At 38.7% G+C, this 25,523-nt stretch overlaps 1 protein-coding gene across 2 annotated transcripts in view; it reads right to left on the bottom strand.

Moving 5' to 3' along the window:
- KSR1 (kinase suppressor of ras 1) overlaps nucleotides 1–25,523 on the bottom strand; it is a 134,787-nt gene that overhangs the window by 39,110 nt on the left and 70,154 nt on the right. Inside the window, exons 3-6 of one of the 2 annotated variants that reach the window (XM_075264889.1) lie at nucleotides 9,691–9,838; nucleotides 6,701–7,157; nucleotides 2,601–2,605; nucleotides 491–551 (exon numbers count right to left, since the gene is read on the bottom strand). In XM_075264889.1, coding sequence (XP_075120990.1) covers nucleotides 491–551; nucleotides 2,601–2,605; nucleotides 6,701–7,157; nucleotides 9,691–9,838 — 671 coding nt within the window. Of the gene's footprint in view, nucleotides 1–490; nucleotides 644–2,600; nucleotides 2,606–6,700; nucleotides 7,158–9,690; nucleotides 9,839–25,523 lie in introns of those variants that run through there. The other variant, XM_075264888.1, reaches the window with a different exon arrangement.

The following is a 25,523-nucleotide window of genomic DNA, read 5'->3' on the forward strand; positions in this document are numbered from 1 at the left end:
ATGTTTGAGGGAGGTGGTAGATTCTTTTTAAGCAATGAGAATTCATATGTTATCCGTTAACCTATATGTATGTATGTTACTTTTGTATATTTGGGGAAACATAACTTTGAAGGCTTGTCTAAAAAAAAAAAAAAAAAGAAGAAGTTGGTGTACTGGGGGTGGCCTTTAGCTCTTGTCACTCAGACCCCTGTCATCTCCTGCCTATGTCACCCCTTGCAGTGAGCATTGATCCTCCCACTGCTGTCACATGACCCATTCTACTTAAATAGTAGGAGCAGTGCTCCCAGGGCTGAAAGCCCGTCCCCAGTGTACTGTCTTATTTGCATAAGACTTCAAAGTTGTTTTTCTCCAAATCTGCAAAAGTGGAAACTCCTGAACAAGTCCTTTAACATTTCTGAGTACATTTAACATAAGAACTTAATGTAAAATACTTTTATGAAGATACAGTCCAAACAGGCACTGAATACAGTAAAAATGTTATGTATCATACCTGTGAGTTACTGAAAGACCTATATCTCTCCGTACCATCTGTGGTGACCCATGAGGAATATCTGAGAAGATTGAAAGACATATTTTATACATATTGATGATGACTTTTAGTCATCAATGCTGCTCTTATTTGGAATAAATATCTGAAAATGAACCGACTGCGTTGAATCTGTACTGAAGACTAACATCTAAGGATATATCGACCGGCAGAGTTGTTGTAAAACTTTGCAACTAAAAAATAAGATCCATTAATCTGAATGAGCCGAGTTTCGCAACATGAACATAGATTTCTGAAAGCCTCATTTAGATTCATGGGAGGGTTTGACTCATGTAAACATATACGAACATGGATTTTCATTTCAGGTTTGGCCTTAAGGATCAGTTTTTCTTGGTTTTTTTTTTTTTTTTTTTACATCAATGTAGCTGTTTTAGGGCTTGTATTTTGTGGGATGCCTATAACTTATTGACTAAATTTGAACCCTTTGTAGGAGAGTTGAAAAAAACCCACATTTTTAAATTACAAATGTGCCATTAATTGTACAGTAGAAATACCATATTATTCTTATTCTGTAATACGATGACACAGATACCAAACTTTTTTTTTTTTTTGGTGTTCTACACAATGTGAACACTTTAAAGAAAAAAAAAATATCATTTTTTTTGCCACCATGTTCAGGGTTGGTGCTACTGACTCAGACTCCAATTTTTCCACAGTCCAACTTTATAAATGACTAATTCAGAAAAAAGCTAGTGGTTAAATTTCTATGAAAGAAATGTTAAAAAAAAATATACATCATATTAAACAATTCTGAGAACAATAAATTTACTTTCCACTAATGGAGCTGGTTGAAGGCTTGTATTTTGCAAGACTAGCTGTACTAGAGTACATATGAATTTTTGATTACTTTTTATTCATCTTTTTGGGCAGCGAGGTGACAAAAAACAGCAATTCTGGCATATTTTTTTTTTTTTTTTTTTTTTTTAAGTTAAACAGTCACTATCTGGAATAAATAACACCTTCATGCTATAGCAGAGGTTGTTACGAACACAGCAATACCATACACATTTTATTATGTAAAGTAATAAAAAAAAAGTTTACAACAAAATCTTGTGCTTATATTAAATCTTTTTTTTTTTTTTTTTTTTAAAAATCTATATTTTAAAACTAGAGACTAGACTATGGGATCTGAAGACTCAGGCAGTTTAACCAATGCAAACCAAAAGATAACCAATAGAAATAACACTTTCAATAAGCATTCTTCCACTAGAATGTTACAGAAAAAAAAACAAAAAACAATAAACTAATCTGATTATAGTAAAAACCTTCAGATTTAATTTGGTCTTTACTATAAATTCATTAAAACTGAGTAGCTTCTAAATATTTAATAAATATGGGGAACCCCCCCCCCCCAAAACAAACACATCTGTTATAAAAACATACTTAAAGAGGACCTTTCACCATTTGGGGCACATGCGGTCTTATATACCGCTAGAAAGCCGACAGTGCGCTGAATTCAGTGCAATATCGGCTTTCCCATTCTGTGCCCACGGTGAAGAGCTATCAGTGCCGGTAACGTAGCTCTTCACCATCAGAAGGGAGTTGCTGACAGTCAGTCAGGAACGCCCTTCCTCACAGTAGCGTCTATTGCACTGTAGTGTGAGAGGAGGTGTTGCTTACCTCCCAGCAATGACGCTGAGCGGTGAGGAATGCCCCCCCCCCCTAGTACTAGTCTATGGACATGTACTATCAATAAGGGAGGGAGGCGTTCCTCACCACTCTCGCAGTACTGCGCAATAGGCGCTACTGTGAGGAAGGGCGTTTCTGACTGAGTAACGCCCTTCTGACAGTGAATAGCTACGGTACCGGCACTGATAGCTCTTCACCGGGGACACAGAACATTAAAGCTGATAGTGCGCTGAATTCAGCGCACTGTTGGCTTTCTAGTGGTGTATTAAACCGCATGTGCCCCAGATTTTGAAAGGCCATCTTTAAAACCAAGTAGCTTTTAAATATTTAATAAATATGGGCTGAAAAACAAAAAATTGCCATATAGTAAAAATAGTACTGTTACATGAAATGCCATCCACACAGTCACAGGTTAAATGCTTACCAAACCTGAAAGACAAAAAGAACAGATGCACAAAGTCAGATTTCAGAATATGGTAATTCACTTACATTTATTGTACAAATAGATCTAAGTTAAGAAGATCATGGGTGTGCTCAGATATTAATCTTCAAACCAATGGTCTTCATGAATGAAGTTGAGAGGTAATATCCAGACATAGCTCATGAACAAATAACGCACTATGTTCTGAAAAATAGACTCAAATAGACCCACCATAGTGACATGTATGCTTGGATTGGTTCTCTACAATACTGATCCGCACCATTCTTTACTGTAAAACCACCGTGCCTAATCTGGTGCGGTGTTCAAAATCGCAGCATGTCAATTATGCTTATGGAAATGCCAGTGGTTTCCCCATAGGTATAATTGTAAGAGAAAGTCCGCGAAAGAAACCTCTGTGAACTTTCTGTTTAAAGCACTGTGGGAAGAGCTGCAATGCGTTGCCACCGTGTTTTTTCCCGCATGGCTTTATTTCTGTGAGACGTCCCGTGGGCCCTTAACCTTAAAATAACATCCTTTCCTATTTACACACAATTTAAAGACTTGGAAACCCTTTTAATGTACAGTAGGATATTGGCTGCATGGAAAATCATGCATCTGTAGGTTGGATGCCTAATTCCCAGATGAGGAAGACTTTAGATTTTTCTGCCTATACTTAGTGTTCAATGAGCAACATATGCAGAATAGTGGTATTGGCAGTGCCACTGTCTCCACTGGGGCGAATATAATACAGCACAAACTCTGACTGAGGATTTTTCAGGGTTACTTACCCTGTAATACACAGCATCCCCAACATATACTGCCAGAGAGGGTCAATAGACCTTTTTTAACCTTCTATTAAAAAGTAACTGAGGTTTCATAAAAAGTTGAAATATGTGCAGTCTTGCTGGGAGTCTGTTCTATACCTGTATACGCCTTCATGCATGATGTCATATCAGTTTTTTCTGCTGCTAATATTCATGGCTGAAACAGTTTACATTTCTGTGTGAGGCTGTGGGTGTGTACAATAAGGAGCAGTCTACCCTCTCCACTATACATTGCTGATAATGTTCTACAATACTGCCAGGAATAACTATACATCTGAAAACAAATATCTGAGAAAAGCCCAAGCGACCATAATATATGAGATCCAGGAACAATGGACCATAAATACAGGGCAAATACATGCAACCAAGCAGATAAAGCACAAGAGAAAAACAACAGTCAGTAAAGCTCCTTATAGTCTGTGAATAATACCCCATCTGTAAGCACACAAGCAGCCAGAAATAGATACAACTACATGGAAGACTATTATTACATTGTAAGCTATGAGATTTGCAGAAACCTCAGTCTTTTGGACACAGCAACAGTTTGCAGACAGGTCTGTGCAGGGTGCGAGCAAAATCATCCCTCCCCCCTTCATTCACCATAGGAAGAGAGAAAAAGGACCAGCCTCTACACTCACTGAGATAAGCAAATGGGAATGCAATGTATCTAGGGACAGACTTTCTTAGTAACAAAGGTATGAACAGTAAATTAGCTAGAAGGAAGACACCCCATAGCAGGAAATTTAGAGAGTTTTCAATCAGAAAGCAGCCATATTATTAATTTAAGCAGGGGCGAAACTACCGGGGTCAAAAGTTTGCCACGGGGCCCCGCCATTCCTAGTTACTGAATTTAAGTAAATTACATTTTGGTCCAGAATCTATGAAATGAGATTAAGTTATCTGAAAAGCTAGGAGTTCCCAGTACATAAGGCAAATGCTGTATGAAAGTAGACTAACTGGAATTACTTTCAAGAACAATAAAATCCCCGCCATACATGGTTTCATTAACCACGGTTAGCGCACGGGTTTAAGCATTGCTTTACAGTTAAGTCATTAATCTAAGGTCGTTGGTGGCCAACGCTTGACTTCTGAGCAGTGTACAGAGCCAGAAGCAAGTGGTTTAGAACACTGTGCAGTGATTGGGCGTTTGATGCTATCCGCAGTTTCTAGTATCTGAGGGTAAACTTGGAAGCTATTCTCTGTGGATACCGAGGTCATACTGTATTATAAAACAAGTATTATAAAAATGAAAAAAAAAAAAATCTAAAGTAATAACAGCAGAACAAGTTGTTCGAGTTGTTATACAGTAAAAGCACAATAACTAAAAAAAAAAAAAGTGTGTTCTACAGGTCCGTAGGGAAATAGCACATGGATGATATCCATGTGACGTTCTTGCCTTCGGTGGACCAATTCATTTCATGTAGTGATCCAGGGCAGCTGCTTGCTTGGCTCTTTCTGCAACACTAATAGACTTCAGTATGTGCAAGCACAAGAAAGTCTCTTTAGACCAATGCAACTAGCAGCCAGATCTTCAAAACCCAAGAACGGCTTGTTACATTCTAAACATTATATGCTGGACCTACTGCGCCCACATGGTAAAGACTCTACCTGGGCACGTGTCTTCTGTAAGAGCAGGTATCCAATTCCTATTAGTATAAGTGAAAGAAAACCAAGTTGATTTCCGAAACGTTGGATGAGCTAATGATTACTGAGCTTGAAACATCACAAAGTGAATCAGTAATCTTCTGCCTAGTAGAGCAAGTGGGACACTACCAGCCAGAAGACACATGACCAGGTAAAGACCAGCTACTTGTTAGTCTTTTCCATACGGATGATATGTATCCAGCATATAGTGCTAAGAATGTAACAGGTGGTCCTTTACGTCTGACGATATCTGTTAAGGTGGCTTATAGTGACAAGATTTATTGAATTTTATGCATCAAGTGTTTTAGAATGCCACAGTGTTTATAAGGTACATTGGAGTTTTATTAATGGTGTGCGGGTTGCTGATAGCCTATCAGCAGCCCGAGGAGTATTAACCAGTCACACTTGCTTGTATTTTTTATATCCTGAGTGTCATATATGTTTTTCATAGTAAAATCACACTTGGTTTTGTTGTTTGTCTCTTTAAATTGTACAACTGGCATATATAAGAAATTCCTATGGCCTATTTGGTCATATGGAAGTCTTAAACTTCATATTTTATTTGAACTGTACTGTCTTGTATTCTATTCTGAATCCTAGACAAATCACAAGAATTCGACACACCTTTGTTCACAGAGTTTTTAGTCTAAGTTTTTGGTACAACACAGAAGCAACACACAAAATACCTCCAATCTGCAACCCATTCATTTCAGACAATGTCCTTTTTTTTCATTGTTGATTATTTTAGCTAGCTAAAAAAAGAATTCTGCCCTATCTTCAGTACGAATCAGCTCTGACAATCCTATGCAGCCAATGTGAAGCAGAAAAAAACCATCAGCGTCAAAAACAGCATAAAAAGATGCATGCAGGACTTTATCTTCCATTACATAAGTAAACAAACATGAGTGAAGCTAACCTCTGTCATGTTGTTTACATTACTGTCAATGAGAACGGACTCAGAATCAGTCTGTGACCATTTTCTGTGACAGCTAATGTCTATTGCTGTCATCTTACGATGGAAGACAGCACTGGACATTAATAACTGTAGTATGAACTCCCCTTTACTACCATTAAGCAATTCTGTTAGTATTAGTCATAAACCTCTGGCTTAATTTGTTGTTTAAAGGACTTGGACAGCAGGCGAATGTAGGTTGTACAATACGTATGCTTTTTCTTTAAATTCTTAAGACCATAAAATTTTAAAATATTTAAAATACATTTAAAGAAAAAAAAGGACATGGGCACCTTTGGGGCAAATTATTTAGCATTCATGAGTTCTAAATAAAGGACCAAGCCATTGTCAAACTCCTCTGATGGGTTCTAATCTCCACTGAGAACATATAAAGCCAGGCATGTTGAAATCCAACACTTCCAACCACTTTCCTTCAACATTTATCATCAAGAGAACGTCAGAACACCTCTCTATACATTAGATGATTAGTTGGTCCCATGGAAATCAGCAGACAATGATCTAGTATGTATGGTTACATTTAAGAGTCAACAAAATGCTTTGGCAGTATATATTATTAATGTACATGATTGGGTTATCATGTGCAGTCCTGAACTTAAATCAACCAAAAATTATGCTCCTAGAAACTATTAAAAAAATGATTAAAAAAAAAAAAAAACACTTACTTTGAAGTTGGAACTTCATCTATTCTGTTCCCAAGCTGTGATTCATGAGACTTGCTTCTCTTCAGTGTAGAAAAGTTGGGAAGCAGCTGCTGAAAAACTTTGCGGCTAGGTGGTGGTGGTGTCCGAGGAGGCTTTAGTTTCATATGTCTCTTTGTCATTGGAGTGGTAGGTGGTGTAATTGTAATCCCATGGGGAGTCCTCAATGTTAGCCTATTGCTTGGTGTAGAAGAGCTAAATGGATCTTGGAAGCTCTCTGGATAAATATAAGGTCCATGTGATTCAGAAATAGGGATGGCAGACACCGATATGGATCGAGGCTGGTGGCTGTTGGCCTTTGGAAGTTGAGTGTTTAAAGTCCAAACTGTCCCCACTGGGGATGAGAGGTCATATGGAGATTGGGAAGAGCTGTCTTTCCTGGTTTCATTGGGATTCCACAAAGTTTCCTTCATGTCTCCACCTAGATTTAAAAAAAAAAAAGTCTAAAGTAAACCATCGAATATGTATCTGGAATAAGAGTTTAAAGGGATATTCCCATCTACATAATCATATCTATATTTGTAGATAATTAAAAGTTAAACATTTTTGCAAAGATAAGTAATTAAAAATACTGCAAAGTTTTAAAGATTTTCTCTAACTTTCTTAGTGGTGACAGTCTTGATCGATTGCCAATGGATACGACCACTCATGTAGAAACTTTCTATGGTCTGGGACTTGTCAGAAACCCAGCTATGATTTCCTTATTGTACCTGGGTTATCAGACAGGGACACTACATGTATCAGAAGATATCCCGGCCACAATAAAGAAATCATGGCCGATTTTCTGACCTTAGAAAGTTTCTGCATTAGTGGTCGTATCCATGGCAACCGATCAAGATAACAGACCGTCACCACTAAGAAAGTTAGAGAAAATCTTTAAAACTGCAGAATTTTTAATTACTTATATTTGCAAAAATGTTTAACTTTTAATTATCTACAAATTTAAAAATAATTTTGTAGATGGGAATACCCCTTTAAGCAGTTTTGGAAAGTATGAAACATTGTGAATACATTGCAATCACAATTTCTAATAGAAACAGTCAACTGGCTTTCTACTGACTGCTATAGAAGATTTATGCTGTGTAGATTCCTTCATAAAAAGAAGTCCTGCTGCAGTGTTGTGTCAGAGAGATACTGTTGGCAACCAACAGACAACTCTGATGACCAACACACCACACTGAGTCAGAGTCAGTTCAGTTCTACTACTTTGACGGGAAAATTAGAACACATGCTGCGCTATTTGCCTGTCCTATCAAATACACCCAGCTTTTTTGGGGGGGTCTATGACGAGCTGCTATATATATATATATATATATATATATATATATATATATATTATAAATAAAGTAAATAAGAGTTCTAAATCCCTCCTTTCCCTAGAATACATATAAAAGTAGAAAATGACTGTGAATCACAAACACATTAGGTATCCCTGTGTCTGAAAGTGCCCGGTCTACTGAATATAGGGTATCTGCAGTGCTCCTGTTCCGTCGGGAAGGGGTTAATAGGATCACTGCAGTTACCCTATATTCAGCCAGACTGAATTCCAAGTGGGGGGGGGGACCCCCAGTCCTCAAGCTCGGGGAAGGGGCAGCAGACAACCAAAACACCCCCTCCCCTTCCCCAGCACCCAGCAACTACTGCACCCAAAAACTCCGACCATTTTAATTTTTGAAATTTTCCAGTAGCTGCTGCATTTCCCCCCTAGGCTTATACTCGAGTCAATAAGTTTTCCCAGTTTTTTTGTGGAAAAATTAGGGGCCTTGGCTTATGTTTGGGTCGGCTTATACTCGAGTATATACGGTACATGCTACATATCTAAGCATGAACAATTTTATCTATACATTAAAGAATGCCACTTAAACAAAATGGATTTTATGGAATGTGAGTACTAGTAAAGATGATATTAGTGGTTTACCTGTCGCTGTACTGTGCATATTTTGCAGGTGGTCTATACATTCAAAGACCAAATCTAAAACTCTGCAATTTAATGGTGAATTGGATATTGTATATGTTATATATTATACATTTATTATACTTCTATTATACATACTCTAGATGTATGGATTTAGCATCATCAGACAACTGATGAAAAATACCTGCTGTAGTTTGGAAAAAAAATCTCTTTACTAAATACTAATATCTTTTACAAAAAAGGGCAAAAACTGAGGTAAAGGGGTTTGTACTACAAACTGATTAAAATCTAGAAAATCTAGTATGTCAGATGGCTATTAATTCTGCACTTCACTATTTTTAGCTTCAAAATAGGGATGCATATGCTAGTTTTACACAGTAGTTGCAGAAAAGGGTTACAAAGGACATTAAGCCTGCAATTATTAACTCACTCGTCCTGTAGACTGCAATACAATCATATTTTAGCCTTTGGGAGAATAACTGTATAACTATTGAGACCTGCCACAGGCAAGCCTCAATAGCTATTTTTCCTATGACAGTCCTGGAGCCTTCGGAAGGCTCCTGACTGTCATTGACACCAGATGGCTCCTGCAATACTGTATCAGTACCAGCTGTATCAGTAATATAACAAGAGGTGGAGGTTCACATTAGGTGGGACTAGGGCGCCCCACATAAAATAATTGCCTGAAATGAGAGAGAATTGTTTTGGAATGGGCACCATATTTAAAGAGCTAGGTGTTCATTGTTATGCCTAGAAAAAAATTTCTGGGCATTTGCTGTCACAGATTAGAGAGGAGCGAGTATCATACAGATTAGAGATGAGCAAGTACTATTTGAAACGGCCGTTTCGAATAGCACGCACGCATAGGAATCAATGGAAGCGGCCGGTATGCAGACTTTGCCGGCGGTCGGCCGCTTAATCCCCTGTGTGCCAACTGTGTCCATTCATTCCTATGGGTGCGTGCTATTCGAAACGGGAGTACAACCTGTACAGCTCCCAAGACATTATATCTTATTAGATTATAAAAAAAATGACTTACCTGACCATGCTAGCTTCCTTAAACAGGCAAGAGCTCCATTCAGCCGGGAGCACTCTTCTGTGCTAGCGCCATATCTCTTCATGGTTTCTTTAACTTTTAACTCATTCATCTCCAGTAAGGCATCTAGTGTTAAGTCTTCAGGTATTTTCTGTAAGATAGAAAGCACATATTGATCATGTTACAATACAGTAAAGATGATCAAGGCAAATTCTTTACTGGAAAAACTATTTAAATAATATATTTATTGGCCTTGTTGAAATACTGCTGGTATTAAATATAAGCCCACAAGACTAGAAGTGTCATTCTTATACATTCAGACAGCAAAAGAATAAAGTATAAAAGGTAAAAATATAAAGAATGACTGGTTCTAGAATTGACTGTGCTCTGACAATAATTACATAGGGGCACATCTATGGAAACAAGAGCAGATTAAAAACAGTGACGTTCGTGACAATTGTAAGCTTTGTGTGGTTTGCCACTACCTGAGCAAATAATATATGTTACCATAGATGTATGATTAACATTTCCATTCTCCTCTGCACACGCCCAGAGTGTAATAAATATAGCCCTATACATGAGCAAGCTAAAGAGACTTTGCAGACAAGTGCTTAGGTGTTGTGGGTAGAAGACTATACTGAATGTTCATCATTATGCTTCAGAATGGACGGCTATTTTTCTCTGGTAGGATTACTAGACAGCAGCTGCACCACTCCTCCTACTTCTCTCCATGTAGCTCAACCCTAGAATTGGCCTTCATAATCCACATCCCAGGAACATAAAACTAACCCACTGACAGACAAACAGAGCCCAGTGACAAGGATAAGATAACACAACAACAGGAGGCTAAGCCTGAGCAAAAACACAATGTGAAGTCACAAATGCGCTAATATAAATCAGTAATGTGCAGGGGAATTCAAGACCTGTCCTCTCCTAGACTGCCCGTTGGCTACTTCTTCATACAAAAATTCATAGGGTAAAACTACATGAAGTTGTCAACTTCATCTAAAAAAAAATAACCATAAAAAAAGACAAGTTTTTCCAAGAACTGTAATCACACCACCACCCAATAGACATAGTGTACATCATCATCATCATCATCATCATCATCATCATCATCATCAACTATTTATACCCCTCAAACAAACTTTTATCAGATAAAATGATATCATGCAGCTGGAAATATAGAGCACAAATATAGAAATTATGTAAAATAGAGGACATTAAAAGATATTCCGGGGAAATCAAACTACCCCTTTCCACATCAGTGAAGCAGACCTGCTATGCAATAAAATCTGGGGTGCCAAAAAGAAGCTGGTGATCAGTTTACCACTGCAAAACCATTAAATGAATGACTGACAAAGTAATGCATGGAAGCAAAGAGAGACCCTTTAAATGGGTTGTCCAATTTCAGCAAATAAATGTTATTATTCGCATAATAAAAAGTTTTATATACAATTTACAGTTTTCCCATATACTTTCTGTATCAGTTCCTCACAGGTTTCTAGATCTCTGCTTGCTGTGATACATTGTTTACTTCCAGTTATAGCTCAGTAACCAGACACCTGTATTGTAATGAGCTGTTCATCTGGTGTCATAAACTTTCCATGCGGTTATTGATCCCAATCATCTGAAGGGTTAAGCTACGGAACTTGGAATATTTTCGGACTACTACAGCTAGTACTGGATCCCAGCTGTGCACTTTGCATCATTTAACAGGTGCTGCTCCACTAATTTTTGCATAATTGTAATTTTTTCTTTAGCTCCCACCCTTCCTGAGCAATCAATGATGTCTGATTTGAATCAGACACTCCTGCCTGACACTGCCCTTCTAACAGTACGGAGCTTAAATAGTACATCAGGCACCAAATCTATGTTGGAATGGTGGAGGTTATTATAACAATTCCAGCTGTTCAAGAATCAGTGGAGTGCCATCTATTAACAGATGCTAAGAAATTGAATATGTTTTTTTTTTTTTGTTTCTTTATATTGCACCATTTATTCCATGGTGCTTTACATTTGAAGGTTTACATACGGTACAAAAAATATACAACAAGTATAATACTAACAATGACCGACTGGCACAGTGGGAAAGAGGGCCCTGCCCGCAAGGACTTACAATCTATGAGGGGAGAGGGATAGAGACAGAAGGTGAGGGGAGAGACTGTACAGATGGTGATGTGGTGACTGTAGTGTTATTGGAGGTTGTAGGCCTTCCTGAATAGGTGAGTCTTCAGGGCCTTCTTGAAGCTTGTGATTGTAGGGGGTCAGTCTTATGCGTCTTGGTAAGGAGTTCCAGAGTATGGGGGATGCACAGGAGACAGGTGTGTGAAGAGCGGATAGGAGCCGAGTGGAGTAGGAGGTCTTTGGAGGATCGGATGTTATATGTGGGCAGGTAGTGGAAAATTAGGTCAGAAATATATGGAGGGAACAGGTTGTGGATGGCTTTGTATGTCAGCGTTAGTAACTTGAACTCTATTCGCTGGGCAACGGGTAACCAATGAAGTGATTGGCAGAGGGGAGCTGTTGATGAAGAATGGGAGGAGAGGTGGATTAAGTGAGAAGCACAGTTTAAGGTAACTGGAGGGGGGGGGGGGGAGCGAGAGTATTCGATGGGAGCCCTGGAGAAGGATGTTACAATAATCTAAGCGAGAGGTTATGAGGGCATAGACTAGCATCTTTGTAGTTTCAGGGGTGAGGAAGGAGCAAATTCAATGGATGTTCTTGAGTTGGAGTCAGCAGAAGGTGTTGAGGATTTAGACATGTGACTTGAAGGATAGATCAGAGTCTAGGGTAAGCGTGGTTCCAGTAACTTTGATAGATAGGTCCGGTAGATGGTTGAAATGGTGAAAGGTCCTCTTTAGGAAGCATTTATATATTACACTACTTTCCTCCCAGACAACTGCTGCTCTGGTACTTCATTAAACAAGCAGTGTGTCAGCTTAGTCTTTCCCCAGAGTACAGTGCTGGTAGGCACCATTCACTAGACAGGAGAATCAGTGTCACTGTAATAGTCTTACTTATGCTGTAAAAGCCAATGGCCTGAAATGCCCAGCACTTGAACTGTTTGGCACCACTACAACACTAAATCCCTTTATTCTTTTATTCATTCCGCCTACTTTCTTCTAGGCAATTAGTGGAAGAGAACAGGAGGTTGTTTAGAAGGTATAAATAATGGAAAGCAGATTAAATCATAATAACCTTAATAACCTTGGAGCAAGGCAGCTCAGACAAGCTCTCTAAACCTTCTCTGGTCCCCATGACACGCGACAAAATAATCAAAGCCCAAAAAAGGCCTACATAAGGCCTACTTAAAGTGCTTATAAAGCCCAAACTAAAGCAAGTTCTGATAAGGTTTTAATATTTTGCAGGATATTATTAAGGAATCTCTTTTGTACATCAGCCTCTACTTCTTATTGGATCAGGGATAACCAATTAGAAAAAAAATAAATGAAAAACTGATCCCAATCTTTTGACGTCTACTCTACCATAACCACATTACGCAGTGGTGGGAAACAGATGTACAGATGTAAGGATATTGTTCCATTCCATTGCGAAATGACATTTGCATAGTGCGGTTAGATCCAAATAGCGCGAAGATTCATCTAACGTGCATGAAGTCAGGATTTTATGTTTTCCAAGAAATCTCATGTTCTAAATAATAATCTACATGTGAGCTGATGGTACACGCAGGCTATGTTTTGTTACAAGCTGAAAGAATGCTAATAACAATAGAAACCTAGTGAAACAACATATGATAAAAATTACCTGTGATACAGTCTAATCTAAAATAATAATAATTACGTAATAATCAAATCTTACATCAAAATAAAATATCCAGTATGTAATGTACAAGGAATAAAAACATTGGCTGCTATCATATAATCCTCTTTTCATGGTGTACCTAATCTGTGGATTATCTAATAGAAGGCTGGGAAAGATAAAAAGTGACAAACATTCCTGGATAATGACAACATATAGCCTCATCTTGGCCAACTGCAGTGATATAAAGGATGTACTATGTTATAATTAATTCTCAAATTGGCTATTATTACATTATGACAATATAAGGAAGGAAGTAGCAGACATCTGTACAGTTGTCTTCATCATGGGCATACTATAACATGCAGCAGGGGTACACTCTCACACTCCATGACCATGTTATTACCTCCGTGTACACACGAGGATAACCCATTTCCAGAGGACTCACAAAGACTTGATTCTGTTGAAAAATCCAGGAAATGGTGTGTTCTATTATTTAATCAATCAGTCAAATATCTTGTGAGTAGATCCATTTGTTTCTATGGGGCCATGTGCTCGCCATTAATATAACAGCTAGCACACGGATGGCACACGCTGTCGTGCGAATAAGTACTTCGCTTTTGTTTGCACACCAATTAATTCCAAAATAGTGTCAGATTAAATAGTTAGACAAGGTTTGGCCACAACTGTTGCTGTATTTTCTTAAAGTGGCAAACCCACACCACTGTGCCACACAAGACAAAAATGTAAGTAGTACTGCAGCCTTGCAGCGCTGGAGTCCTGGGTTCGAATCCTGCCAGGAACAACATCTGCAAGGAGTTTGTATGTTCTCCCCATGATTGCGTGGATTTCCTTCCATTCTACAAAGACATACTGATAGGTAAAAAAAAAAAAGTACATTGTGATCCCTATATGGGGCTCACAATCTACATAACAAAAAATAAAATAAAATAAAACGTAAGCAGCAGTGTAGTATGACACAGATTTGAATGAAGCCTCAGTTATGGTGTCTGATCTGCTATTTAATCTCTGTAGTGTCAGAAGGGCAATGTCAGACGGGGCGTCATTCAGAGCTCAATCAGAGTCAGCCAGTGTCAGAGCTCAGAACCATACCCCTTGTCTGCTCCTGTTCGACACCGACCTCCAGACAGTACAGAGTCTAATGGCGGGTTCACACCAGCGCCTGGCTCCAGCACCTGGATACCAATCTGGCTGTCATCTGTGCAGCTTTCACTGACCCACAGACTGCCCACATGTGTAGTGTGCATGAAGCCTTATAGGGCTATTTTTTATTTTTTTTTAGGCCTTTATAAAGTTGCCTATTCTAGAGATGCATCATCAATATCGCACTTGATTGGGGTCCAACTCCTGGCAATCCTGAGCAATAAGTAATTGAAGGGGTTGTGGTGCTTAGGTGAACACTGTGGATTCTTAGAGACTGACACCATATCCATTATTCATTTTACCCTTCTATAGCTCATTCACATTCAAGTAAATGGGACAAAGCTGTGATGCTATGTACAGATATACAGTAGGTTTGAAATAGTGCCCACGGAAGAACTGTGCCATTCCTCCCCAATCAGCTCATCAGTGGGGTTGCTGGTTATTGGACTTCCACCAATCTGAAATTGATGACTTATGCCAAGTATAGGACACCAAAATATAATATTCCCAGAATATCCCTTTAAGTCTCCACAAAATAAGTGAAGAACTGAGTATATGGATGTAAGCAAAGTAAAAAGACTTGTCTCCTTTCTGTATTGTAGAACAGATGGGCTGGAGAACAACATTTCCTGTACTAAAGAGTGGAGGCTTCATTCAGCTGCTGTCTTCAGCTGTCAGCTACAAGCATATTATTCCTTTATTTTCAGTATAACCCTATAACAGCTTAAAAACCACAGTAAGTGATATGTAGAGCCGACATCAGACATTTTAAGTAATTTAAACCATATGTATTACACATTCAAACCATATTTAGAAAGGTTAAAAATGGTCCATGAATCTAGCAGGTGTTAGGAGGCCACACAACAAACAGCTAGATCACAAGAAGATAAATTCACATTAAGCTAGATACAATTACAGGTAGTCCTCGACTTACAACGTTGATCCGTTCTTACACGGCGTCGTAAACAGAATTTCGACGTAAGTCGGAAACAGGTACCATACGACGACGGGTAGGAATGGATCAACGTGATTTAATGTGCAGCAGCTCGGAACCGAGGAAGACTGTACCATATACAGTACAGTCTTCCTCGGTTCCGAGCCGCTGCACACTAAATCACATACTGTACAGCTGCCAGCTCTCCCGGCTAGCAAGGACGAGCCTGTGGCAAATCAACGCTGGTTCTGCAGCAGGCTTGTCCTTGCTAGTCGGAAGAGAGCTGGCAGCTTGCTGTTATGAGGGAGCTGACTTTTTCTCATAGGAATGCATTGACCAGCGTAGATTGGCCAGTGTAAAGCCTTCGGCCAATCAACACTGGTTCTGCCAGAGGCTCGTCTGTGAGGAGGCGGAGTCCAAGATCGGCCCACAGCAGTCTTCATTGTGGTCCGATTTTAGACTCCGCCTCCTCACAGACGAGCCTCCAACAGAACCAGCGTTGATTACCAGCGTTGATTGGCCGAATGCTGTACACTGGCCAATCAACGCTGGCCAATGCATTCCTATGAGAAAAAGTAAGCTCCCACATAAATGCAAGCTGCCAGCACTCCTGACTAGCAAGGACCTACTCGCTCATCTCTAGTCGTAACCACGAAACGTCGTAACCCGAGACCGTCGTAACCCGAGGACTACCTGTACTTATTTTTCTGGAAATTCAGAGACTTCAGGCTTGTTCCAAACAACTGTACTGACTATTGCCCAGTGTAAATGCACAAAATAACCAATAATGACACTAAACATTTATTTTATTGTTAAAATTTCAGTAGTACAAGCCCCTGAAGACCATCTAAGCAATTTCCAAGTGAAGCTTCAAAAGATACTGGGGGAGGTTTGGAATTGTGTAGATAGATGGATAGATAGATGGATAGATAGATAGATAGATAGATAGATAGATAGATAGATAGATAGATAGATAGATAGACAGACAGACAGACAGACAGACAGATAGATAGATGTGTGTGTGCGTGTATCAGAATTGCACACTCGACAAGGGAGTGTGGTCTAGTGGGAAAGGGGAGAGGCTTAGTGTGTCCCAACATACACCAAAAAATGTAGCCAATATAAGTAAATGCCCCCTTATTATGATGCAAAGACATGATAATCCAATAAAACTGGACATAATGTAACTTTTTTTTTTTCCTTTGATCTCCTTCATGCATTTTATCTTTAACTATATTTGGCAGGATATACCCAAATTTCTTTACATTGTTGCCTAGTAACTTGAGCAGTGACTAAGAGCTGGCGCTTGCTTTACATATACATGACCAAGTGTGAAGCCTAAAGTAATTATGGAGCCAGACATATTGATAACACAGCACTGCTTCTGAGTGTCATTGAAGATGGCGGTTGCTAGTACTTAGCTCAAAATATACAAAATCAAAGTCGAGAATTGCCGTTTCATTACCAAAGAGTGAGGGTCTGAGCAATGAAAGATGAAGAGGGAGTAGGTATAAGGTTTATTTAAATGAAGGATACATCCTATAGGAATAATACATACAATACTATATGAAATACATTGCAATTTGTTTACTTGCAAATGAGTACTACATTCAGTTAAAATTTACCTTACGTTCCATATACAATTTTAGATTTTGCTATAACAAATATCTGGTATAATGGAAATTTTTACAATTTACGCTACTAGAACTATGGATTATTATGCATTGATCTATCCTAAAGCATAGATAGACAGAGCAATTATACATATGACCCCACTATACACAAAGTATATGTTATGAAGTTAGTGGATTACATTTTTTGGATGGTCCTTAAATTACAAAAATATGCCCAAAACATAACAATGTGTCTCAACAGGGAGTCAGCAATGAAACCAGATAAAGCCTGCTTGCACTTCTTCTGTATACTTTACTCTTAAGTGTCCAAGGTTTCTCTAAGATCATCTCTCAGGCATTTGGGAACTAGCCAGGGAGTTCCTGCTAATTCAAACAGGTTAACCTAGTGCTCTTCTACAAAAACAGATCACAAGTAGAAAAGCCTGAAGCAACCACAACAAATACTTCAAATTCTGTTTTATGATAAGGACGCTGGCTTTATACTGCAAGTCTAATAATATCAGTCTTGATGTATAAAGTGGCCTTCAAAAGACAAAAATAAGGCTTCCATAAAAATTCTGATGTCAAACATTAACCAGTCCTCAATAACAACCTTATAGTTTTTGCTTTCAAAAGTAAAATTGTGCAAAGCATGTAGATAATCTAACAAAATATTGTCCCTTCTAGATTTCCCAGACTGTCTGCATTCTGTTTAGATCCGGGGATCATAGCATAAATTCCTGTGTCCAAATATCATCTAGACTAGAAAACAAGATTATAGAAGAAGCAGGTATATGAGAGCAAGGATTTGTAATAAAAGGCATTACCTAAAGGATGATCAGCGTCGCTTCACCCAAAACTACATTTGTGATATTCAAGCAGTAGCATATGAAGTGCTGTAGCAATCCCTGGTTCTTGAAGACTGTGTATCTCTGTAAGGATAGCGAGTTAGCACAAGCACAGGCGTCAAGATTTCTCCAGTATACCCTCCAGCACTTCATCCTAAACACAGTGCTGGCTGCACACATGACTGCTGAGCGAACATATTCAACACACTAAGCTACATATCCCTCTGGCACCAAGATGCCTGTAGCCAATTAATCATACATTCCTCCTTGTAGCTGGCACCAAAGCCACTGTATGCTCTAATGTCATGGTGACAGTACACCACCACTCTGAGCTACTTCACTTACCACGCCCAAACTGTGTATATCACTTAGTATGGAGTCCCCAAATTAATACCATATTCATGATTATACAAAACATTAGGAGGAATATATTAAGACGGGCGAATTGTGCAGTTGTGTTCATTTACTTAACCCTTGCTGTACATGTGCAAGAATTTCTAAGAGGGTCTAGCCTTCTAATAATTCTGGTGCATCACGGGAGATCACCATAAGCCAGAACTGAAATTTATGCCAGTGGTATAGATTTCAGGTATAACTCACTCCAGTATTCTAGCATATATTATAGTAAATCTGTTTGGTCGAGGCATGGCCCACCCTGACCCATCTTGTTTCTCACCTGGATCCACTGCTTTTTTAAAAAGGTAAATGTAAATGTAGATCTGTGTGCTAACGCAATTGTTCAATTATTACATAATACATGGATGGTCATAGTATTACTGACCACAGCTGGGGGTCACAAACTTCAGTGTGGATGGAGGTTACTGGATTGGCATCCATTCCCAAAAATAAAAATCATTATTTTGATATGAATGAGCAACAGCAGAGAAAAGCCTAAAATTCAGTTTCTTCCTGGAATTTGACCGCTCTGCAATTTCTCAAAGTCTTTATTTGCCTTCACTAACATGGAAGCCACAATGCGTTATCTTGTGCACAGACAATATTTCTTCTAGAAGGTTTCCTATGCACACTGCTACAGCATATCGTACTGCTATTTTGAATTGAAATGAAGAAGTAAAATTTTGAGCTTTTCAGGTAATCATTGCTTAGTTAAAAAAGTGGCTAATTTTTACATGCCTAAGCTACATACCCACCATGCATAATAATTAAAAAAAGGTATGATGCAGGGTCATATGTTGTATACCCCTGGGGTATATGCATCATTGCTTTGGAAAGTAGGATCTCAAGGTTTTGAAGCCAGGAAGACACATACCACAGGATGACAATCTGTATGAGTATACTGTACATTAAGAACAGACAAATGAGGTACCACATGTCACATACACTATCCCCGGATCAGGTTTTAGAGGTTTGTCTTGTAATAAAGGCATTCACTCCCTTTTATAACAATAAGCTCATGAAATGTTCCTAAGTGTATTCACCAACAGGTTTTATAAAAATATGACACATTATATATATAATATATATATATATATATATATATATATATATATATACACACACACACACATTATATATATATATATATATACACACACATTTTTATATATATATATATATATATATATATATATATATATATATATATGCACACACACACGTACACATACATATTACTGTTGACATGATTATGAAAATGTGGTTAGAGTTTTTACATCGGTGTGTACAAATATCAGACACCAAACATGAAGCATTTTAGAAATCCTCTCATAAGAAATTGTTAGGCAAGGAAAGACAAGGTTAATTATCTGTAAGATAATAATGTGGACACTTAAAAGATATCCAGTTTTTTCATTACAGAAAGGGTTGACAAGACATAGAAATGTAGCAGAGCAAAATGTGTTATTTCAAGATCTATGGCTAGAATGAATGAAACATCTCCATTTTAAGATAAAGCAGTGGAGTAACATGCTGTTATGTGTAAAATCACAAAATAAGATAATAATGGACAAACTAAGTAAAAGAACCTCTATACCACTATGCCCGACAGACTCATATTTGCTACATCTGACAGCTCCTGCTCTTGAAATGCAAAAGATTAAAAAATTAATCTTGCACTTCCATACAGGTGACAAGCGTGAGAAGAGAGTCTAGTAAATAGACAACATACCTTCGCGTCTGTAACCTCTCTGCAGAACAATCCTCTCAAGCACCTTGGTGTGACTGACTGCTTGTGATCCCTGTTACACATTCTGACTGCTGCCTGGTGCAACAACAGTGCATTGTCAGACTAATCTCCCAGCAGAATGTGAGCCCAGCTCATTCTTGCGCATGCTGGAGACAGACTATTTACAGACAGCAAGTGAATGCAGAGGGGCTTAGAACTTCACAATGACAGCAGTCAACTAGAGAGTCACTGGTCAAATATAGGAGCTTGTCACGAACAGGCGAATCAGCACATACTTGAACGTTAGGAGTGTGGTCATATTTGTGGCATGACTGAGACTGCCAGCTTCGGGGCTTTCCAGCTTGGTAACCTATTTATAAATCAGACTACAAATCTCTGAAAAATGCCTTACCAAAACATAGGACAAGTGCCTAGGTGATAAACCTTCTGGAATGAATTGTCTAAGAAATGCTACATAGCCCTCCTCAAGCATGGAGAATGACAGAACCAGATTGTACTGTGTTTCACTGGAAAATGGGACAAGAGAAAAGGGATTTTATCCTATATTTTTAAAGAACATAATATATGTTTTTAGACAGTTATCAAGTGAACTCTTTTGCTTATTTTAATTACTTGTATAGTGCCAACATATTCCACGGGACTTTAAAGATATTGTTGATGATTGTCCCATATAGGGCTCACAATATACATTCCCTGAGTATGTCCTTGGAATGTAGGCGAAAAAACCACACAAACACAAGGAGAATATATAAACTCCTTGGAGATGTTGTCTTTGGTCAGTTTCGAACAGTGCTAACCGCTGAGACAACATTGCTAGCACAAAGAGGCCACTGGGTTCTGGTTAGGGTTTTAGCTTAGAGATATCAACCAGTGACATTTTCTGATATTTTTCAATGACATTTCAACAAATGCTAAAAAGTGACCCATTCTCTTAAAAATAGGAATGGAGTAAAACATGTCCTATATGTAAAAATGCAGCATTGTTTTCCCTCTCTAAAGGAGTTTTCCTACTGTTTACACTTACACCCTATACTATGGATAAGGGGATAAGCGTCTGACCGCTGGGGCCCAGGTACTGAACTAAGCAGAGATCAGGAGAATGGGGGCTCACGACTATTCCTTAGAAATCAATGTGAATGGAACAGCTGTAAGAGTCTGCTGTCCTGGCAATCCCATAGAAGTGGATGGAGCAGTAACCACACATGAGCACCACTACTCCATTCAAATGGAGCTCGCAGGGGAATGTGCTCAGGAAGTATACACTTCAATTGTATCTCAGTTGCTTCATTTCAAGTTCATGCTTTGGCCTCAGCATGCCACCACAGTGAAGAATGTGTCACTGTATAAAAATTTCTGTACCTAGCTGTATACACATATAGTCAACAAGGTCTGCCAGGTGCTGTTGGCAATTGTCATACAATGGATCAAGCACTGTTGTTATTTTCCTTTCTATATCTAGAACACAACAGAAAAACACAGATGCTTGTGCAGATGTGACTGCCATTAAGGAGTTATCCACTTTAGACAATCCTAACTTCAAAGTCCTTTGACAATATGTCGCTGTAAAAGGGTTTCCCTGTAGGACCCCCTTTCAATCAACATAGGGAAAACCAAGCCTTAGACAGTTGTGTATGTGATACAGCACAGGACAGTTCACCAGAGTAATACATTCTTTGTTCAGGATCCTTATTTTCTCACCAGAGTGCAGAATAGTTACAGAGGGCTCCCTCTAGTACGGCAGAATTCCCTAACAGAATATATGAAACTGCACAAACTTTATACAGCAAGTTATATAGTGAAAACATCTATCAAAATGAAGGGTTTTTCCAGGCTAAAATATTGCCTATGTATAATAAGAACAGGTTATCAATATCAAATATGAGACCTGGTACCCTCCACACAGTACTTCTTCTTTTTGGCTGATACACAGAGAATGGAAGGAAGCAGACATTTTTGTTCTGTATGGTGGTTGAACCGAATTACTGCAGCTAGGCTCCCAGATTGGTCAGCAATTCCCTGATGGTCTGACTACCACAAAGACAACAGAGCTGTCTGCTTCCTGCTCCATTCTCTGTGCTAAAGATTATCCCTACACCAAAGGAGCTTGACAGAACCCACTGACTAGAACAGGATCCATCAGGTATCCATTATCAAGCTCTTCATTTCACCAGACAGGAGAATAATAAAACCCAATACAAATATAATGGTCCATGAGAACAACCGCGAAAGAACTGTCCCTAAACAATTGGTTCACGGACACTCAGTTGCGCCTTCATATACCATGATGTGAGTCACAGACCTTTTAAGTTTCTTTATTAAAGCTAGGATGAGTGGCGATAAAATGCCCAATGTAAGGAAGGAGTTTGGCATTAACTTTCCTAATTTATTCTAGTTTCTGCCCAGTCCAACTTAAAAAGGAAATGTACCTCCCTTAGAATTAAAGCCATAGTAGGAGGGGATGTTTGTGCCCAACAATGGAGTATGGATTTACACATGGTTACCACCCAAATGAACAATATCTTTTGTTGGGCTGAGTATTAACTTGTTTTTATTTGGGTCTCCACACTATTGAATAAGGCCCAGATGGGGGTTAGTTGTACCACAATGTCATATGTGTTATTCACCCAGGATTTTTGATGGAAACTGTGTTGAAGCCTCCTGACGGAATCTCTGATGCAGATGTGATTCTAGCCTTACGCGTCTCTAAAACCTGCCCTACACACATATGCTACATGGATTGCATCAACAATGTGGTCTTTTATGTGATTCTTGAATACTGGAATTGTCCATGAATATAATGTGATTCTGGCATCAACATAAGGATAATTGAAGTACAAGCTCTAGTTTTTGCTTCACAAAATTTCACCTGATAAGCACATTTTCAAGTATTTATTCCTATTTTATAAATCCCCTAATTGTGTTTTAATGGCCATTTAATCCCTGAAGTCACCGTCAGGGTCCTGGTATGTTTGCCCATTACAGCAATGGTAAAATATGTCCTTTTCAGTCAAATCACCTCACAGCTCAGGCACACAATGGATACGAGCTGCCAATACAGCGCTCACATTTGTTATGTTTGGCTCTGCTCTGTGAATATCTCATTTTATCATGTCCACACCCCATCAAATATCTCCCTAGAGACCCTGCCATGCAAACTTATAAACTAGGTTTGTCCAATACAGAAAAAAGACCTTCTAACTACTAATATGCAGGTATTTGTCAAATTGCATTTCCCCCATAAAACAGATAAAAATACACTAGTATACTCTTCAGTCAAACTGTTAACCATTGAAGACGGATATATCTAAGGGATAGCTGGAAAAGCTGTGTGTTTTTACTATATTTATTAATATTAATGATATTTTTTTTAAAAAAGTTTTTTCCAATGCCTTTTTGTCTTCTGTGATAGGATAACACGCTGCATCAGTTTAGCCAATTCCAGAAGTTTGGGATAACTCTGCTACATCTGTGGGTATATCGAAATCTAGATTTTTAATTTGCCTATGGGGTTTGTCCCTGATCACTGAACAAATCTACCTAGTCATGCAGAGGTAGAAGGGCGAGTAGTGTATTATTAAGTAACTAGGCGGCTTTACTGTTTGGGAGTATAAAGCTAAAATGCCCACAAAATTGTGCAGCAACAGATTCATTGAAAAATGGCACATGGATAACTGTATGTTGTCAGCACTTCCACTGATCAAATGATTTCCTTTAGTGAGTTTTGCCCTGGGCTCGCAACCTATATTTGGACCCTTGATAATACATGGGCATGTGTATGGGGCCATAAAAAATAATGGGTCAGTGTCCATGCCAAGAAAAACAAGCAAAGCACACATTCATATGAATGGAGCTTGAGAGTGCCCTCATACTTGGCAGATTTTGTTGCAGAAATTTTTGCAACCAAAAATTTACTTCATTCATCTGAATGGGGTTATTTTTGTAGCAAGCACATGGATGTCTACTTACCCCATTCAGGTGAATGGAACCAAATGTTGAATGTGCCATTTTTGTTCACAGAGATTTCAGCAACACTCTCCACAGCATGTAAAAGCATCCTTAGAAGCCTGGGTGTCTACTCTGCTGGGAGCTGTAATAATGGTTACATGTTGTTGTCACTCTGTACTGAAGGACAGAACTACTTATTGATTACATCTTTTATTATAGAGATTAAATAGGTTTTCAAGGACTTAGGTTATCAACATCAGATTGGTGGGGATCCAAAACTAGGAACCTTCACTGATCAACAGAGGTGCTCGTGCAAGTTACCCTTCTGTTTCATAAGCCAGTGTTGCCATGTTCGTCGGTAACAATGCCCGTTTGCAATAAAATCCTATTCAAATGATTGGAGTTGAGGTGCAATACCAATGACAGCTGCTATACAATATATGGTACTAATTTTGGACCAGTAGAATTCATTCTGAGGAACCACTAAACTGCTAAATGCAAATATTTCCTGTCTCCATTAGCAAATTCCTAAAACTGCAATTACACACATTTTTTGTTTTATACTGCCTAGCCCTCACCTTGGATGGTTTCTGTCCTGTGACCCTCTCAGTAACCTGTTGCCTTAGACTAGACCCCTTATCTCTGTTACCAAGATGAGTGGTGATGGGGGTTGCACAGTGATGGTAAAGAGATGGTGCCTGGTTGATAGATTTGTGGTCAACCTGCCTCTGTGCGTAGATGTCATCAACCCAATGATGTGTGCTGCCCAACTGTATGTAGCACAGTGAATCCACTGTGCCATGCAACACTCTTGCAGGGGTTGGTGGTCTAGGGTCTCTATTGCCCTCGGTTATTGACTTCAGTGCTCACTGGAGGCAAATCTGAACTCTGTGGTCTTTTCAAACAGCTTATTAATGGGGTTGCTGATCTGATATTAATAACATATCTAAGGACAGATAATTATGATGATCATAAAACCAGAAACCACCTTCAATGACTGTGCATTAAGTATAAATCAGGAATATTTTCCTATATAATGGATTAATTCTAAAGTAACTAGAATATTGTAAGAAGTATATTTCTACAGAAAGATAATGTATCGAGCTGCTAGAGAACAGATTGCACAGAACATGTAGTATCCAGCGCAAAGCATACAGCTACATCAGTGAGCGAAGCACGCATGGGGGAGGAGAGGGTGTTGATCAGCAACAAAGTGATAATTAATTCCCACAATCTGCAAAGGAAAAAGAACAGATAGCGGTTCGGAGAATTCATCATCATACACGAATATTCTACAGAGACATCCATTAACTGTACTAAAACCAATCACACTCAAAATTCAAGGCACTACACATATACTATTCAAAGCGTAACTAAACTTTCAGACAACTTTGGATTTTCTGGCAGTATTTGTGCCATAAATA

This window comes from Leptodactylus fuscus, chromosome 2 (genome assembly GCF_031893055.1).
Source record: "Leptodactylus fuscus isolate aLepFus1 chromosome 2, aLepFus1.hap2, whole genome shotgun sequence".
NCBI lineage: Eukaryota > Metazoa > Chordata > Amphibia > Anura > Leptodactylidae > Leptodactylus > Leptodactylus fuscus.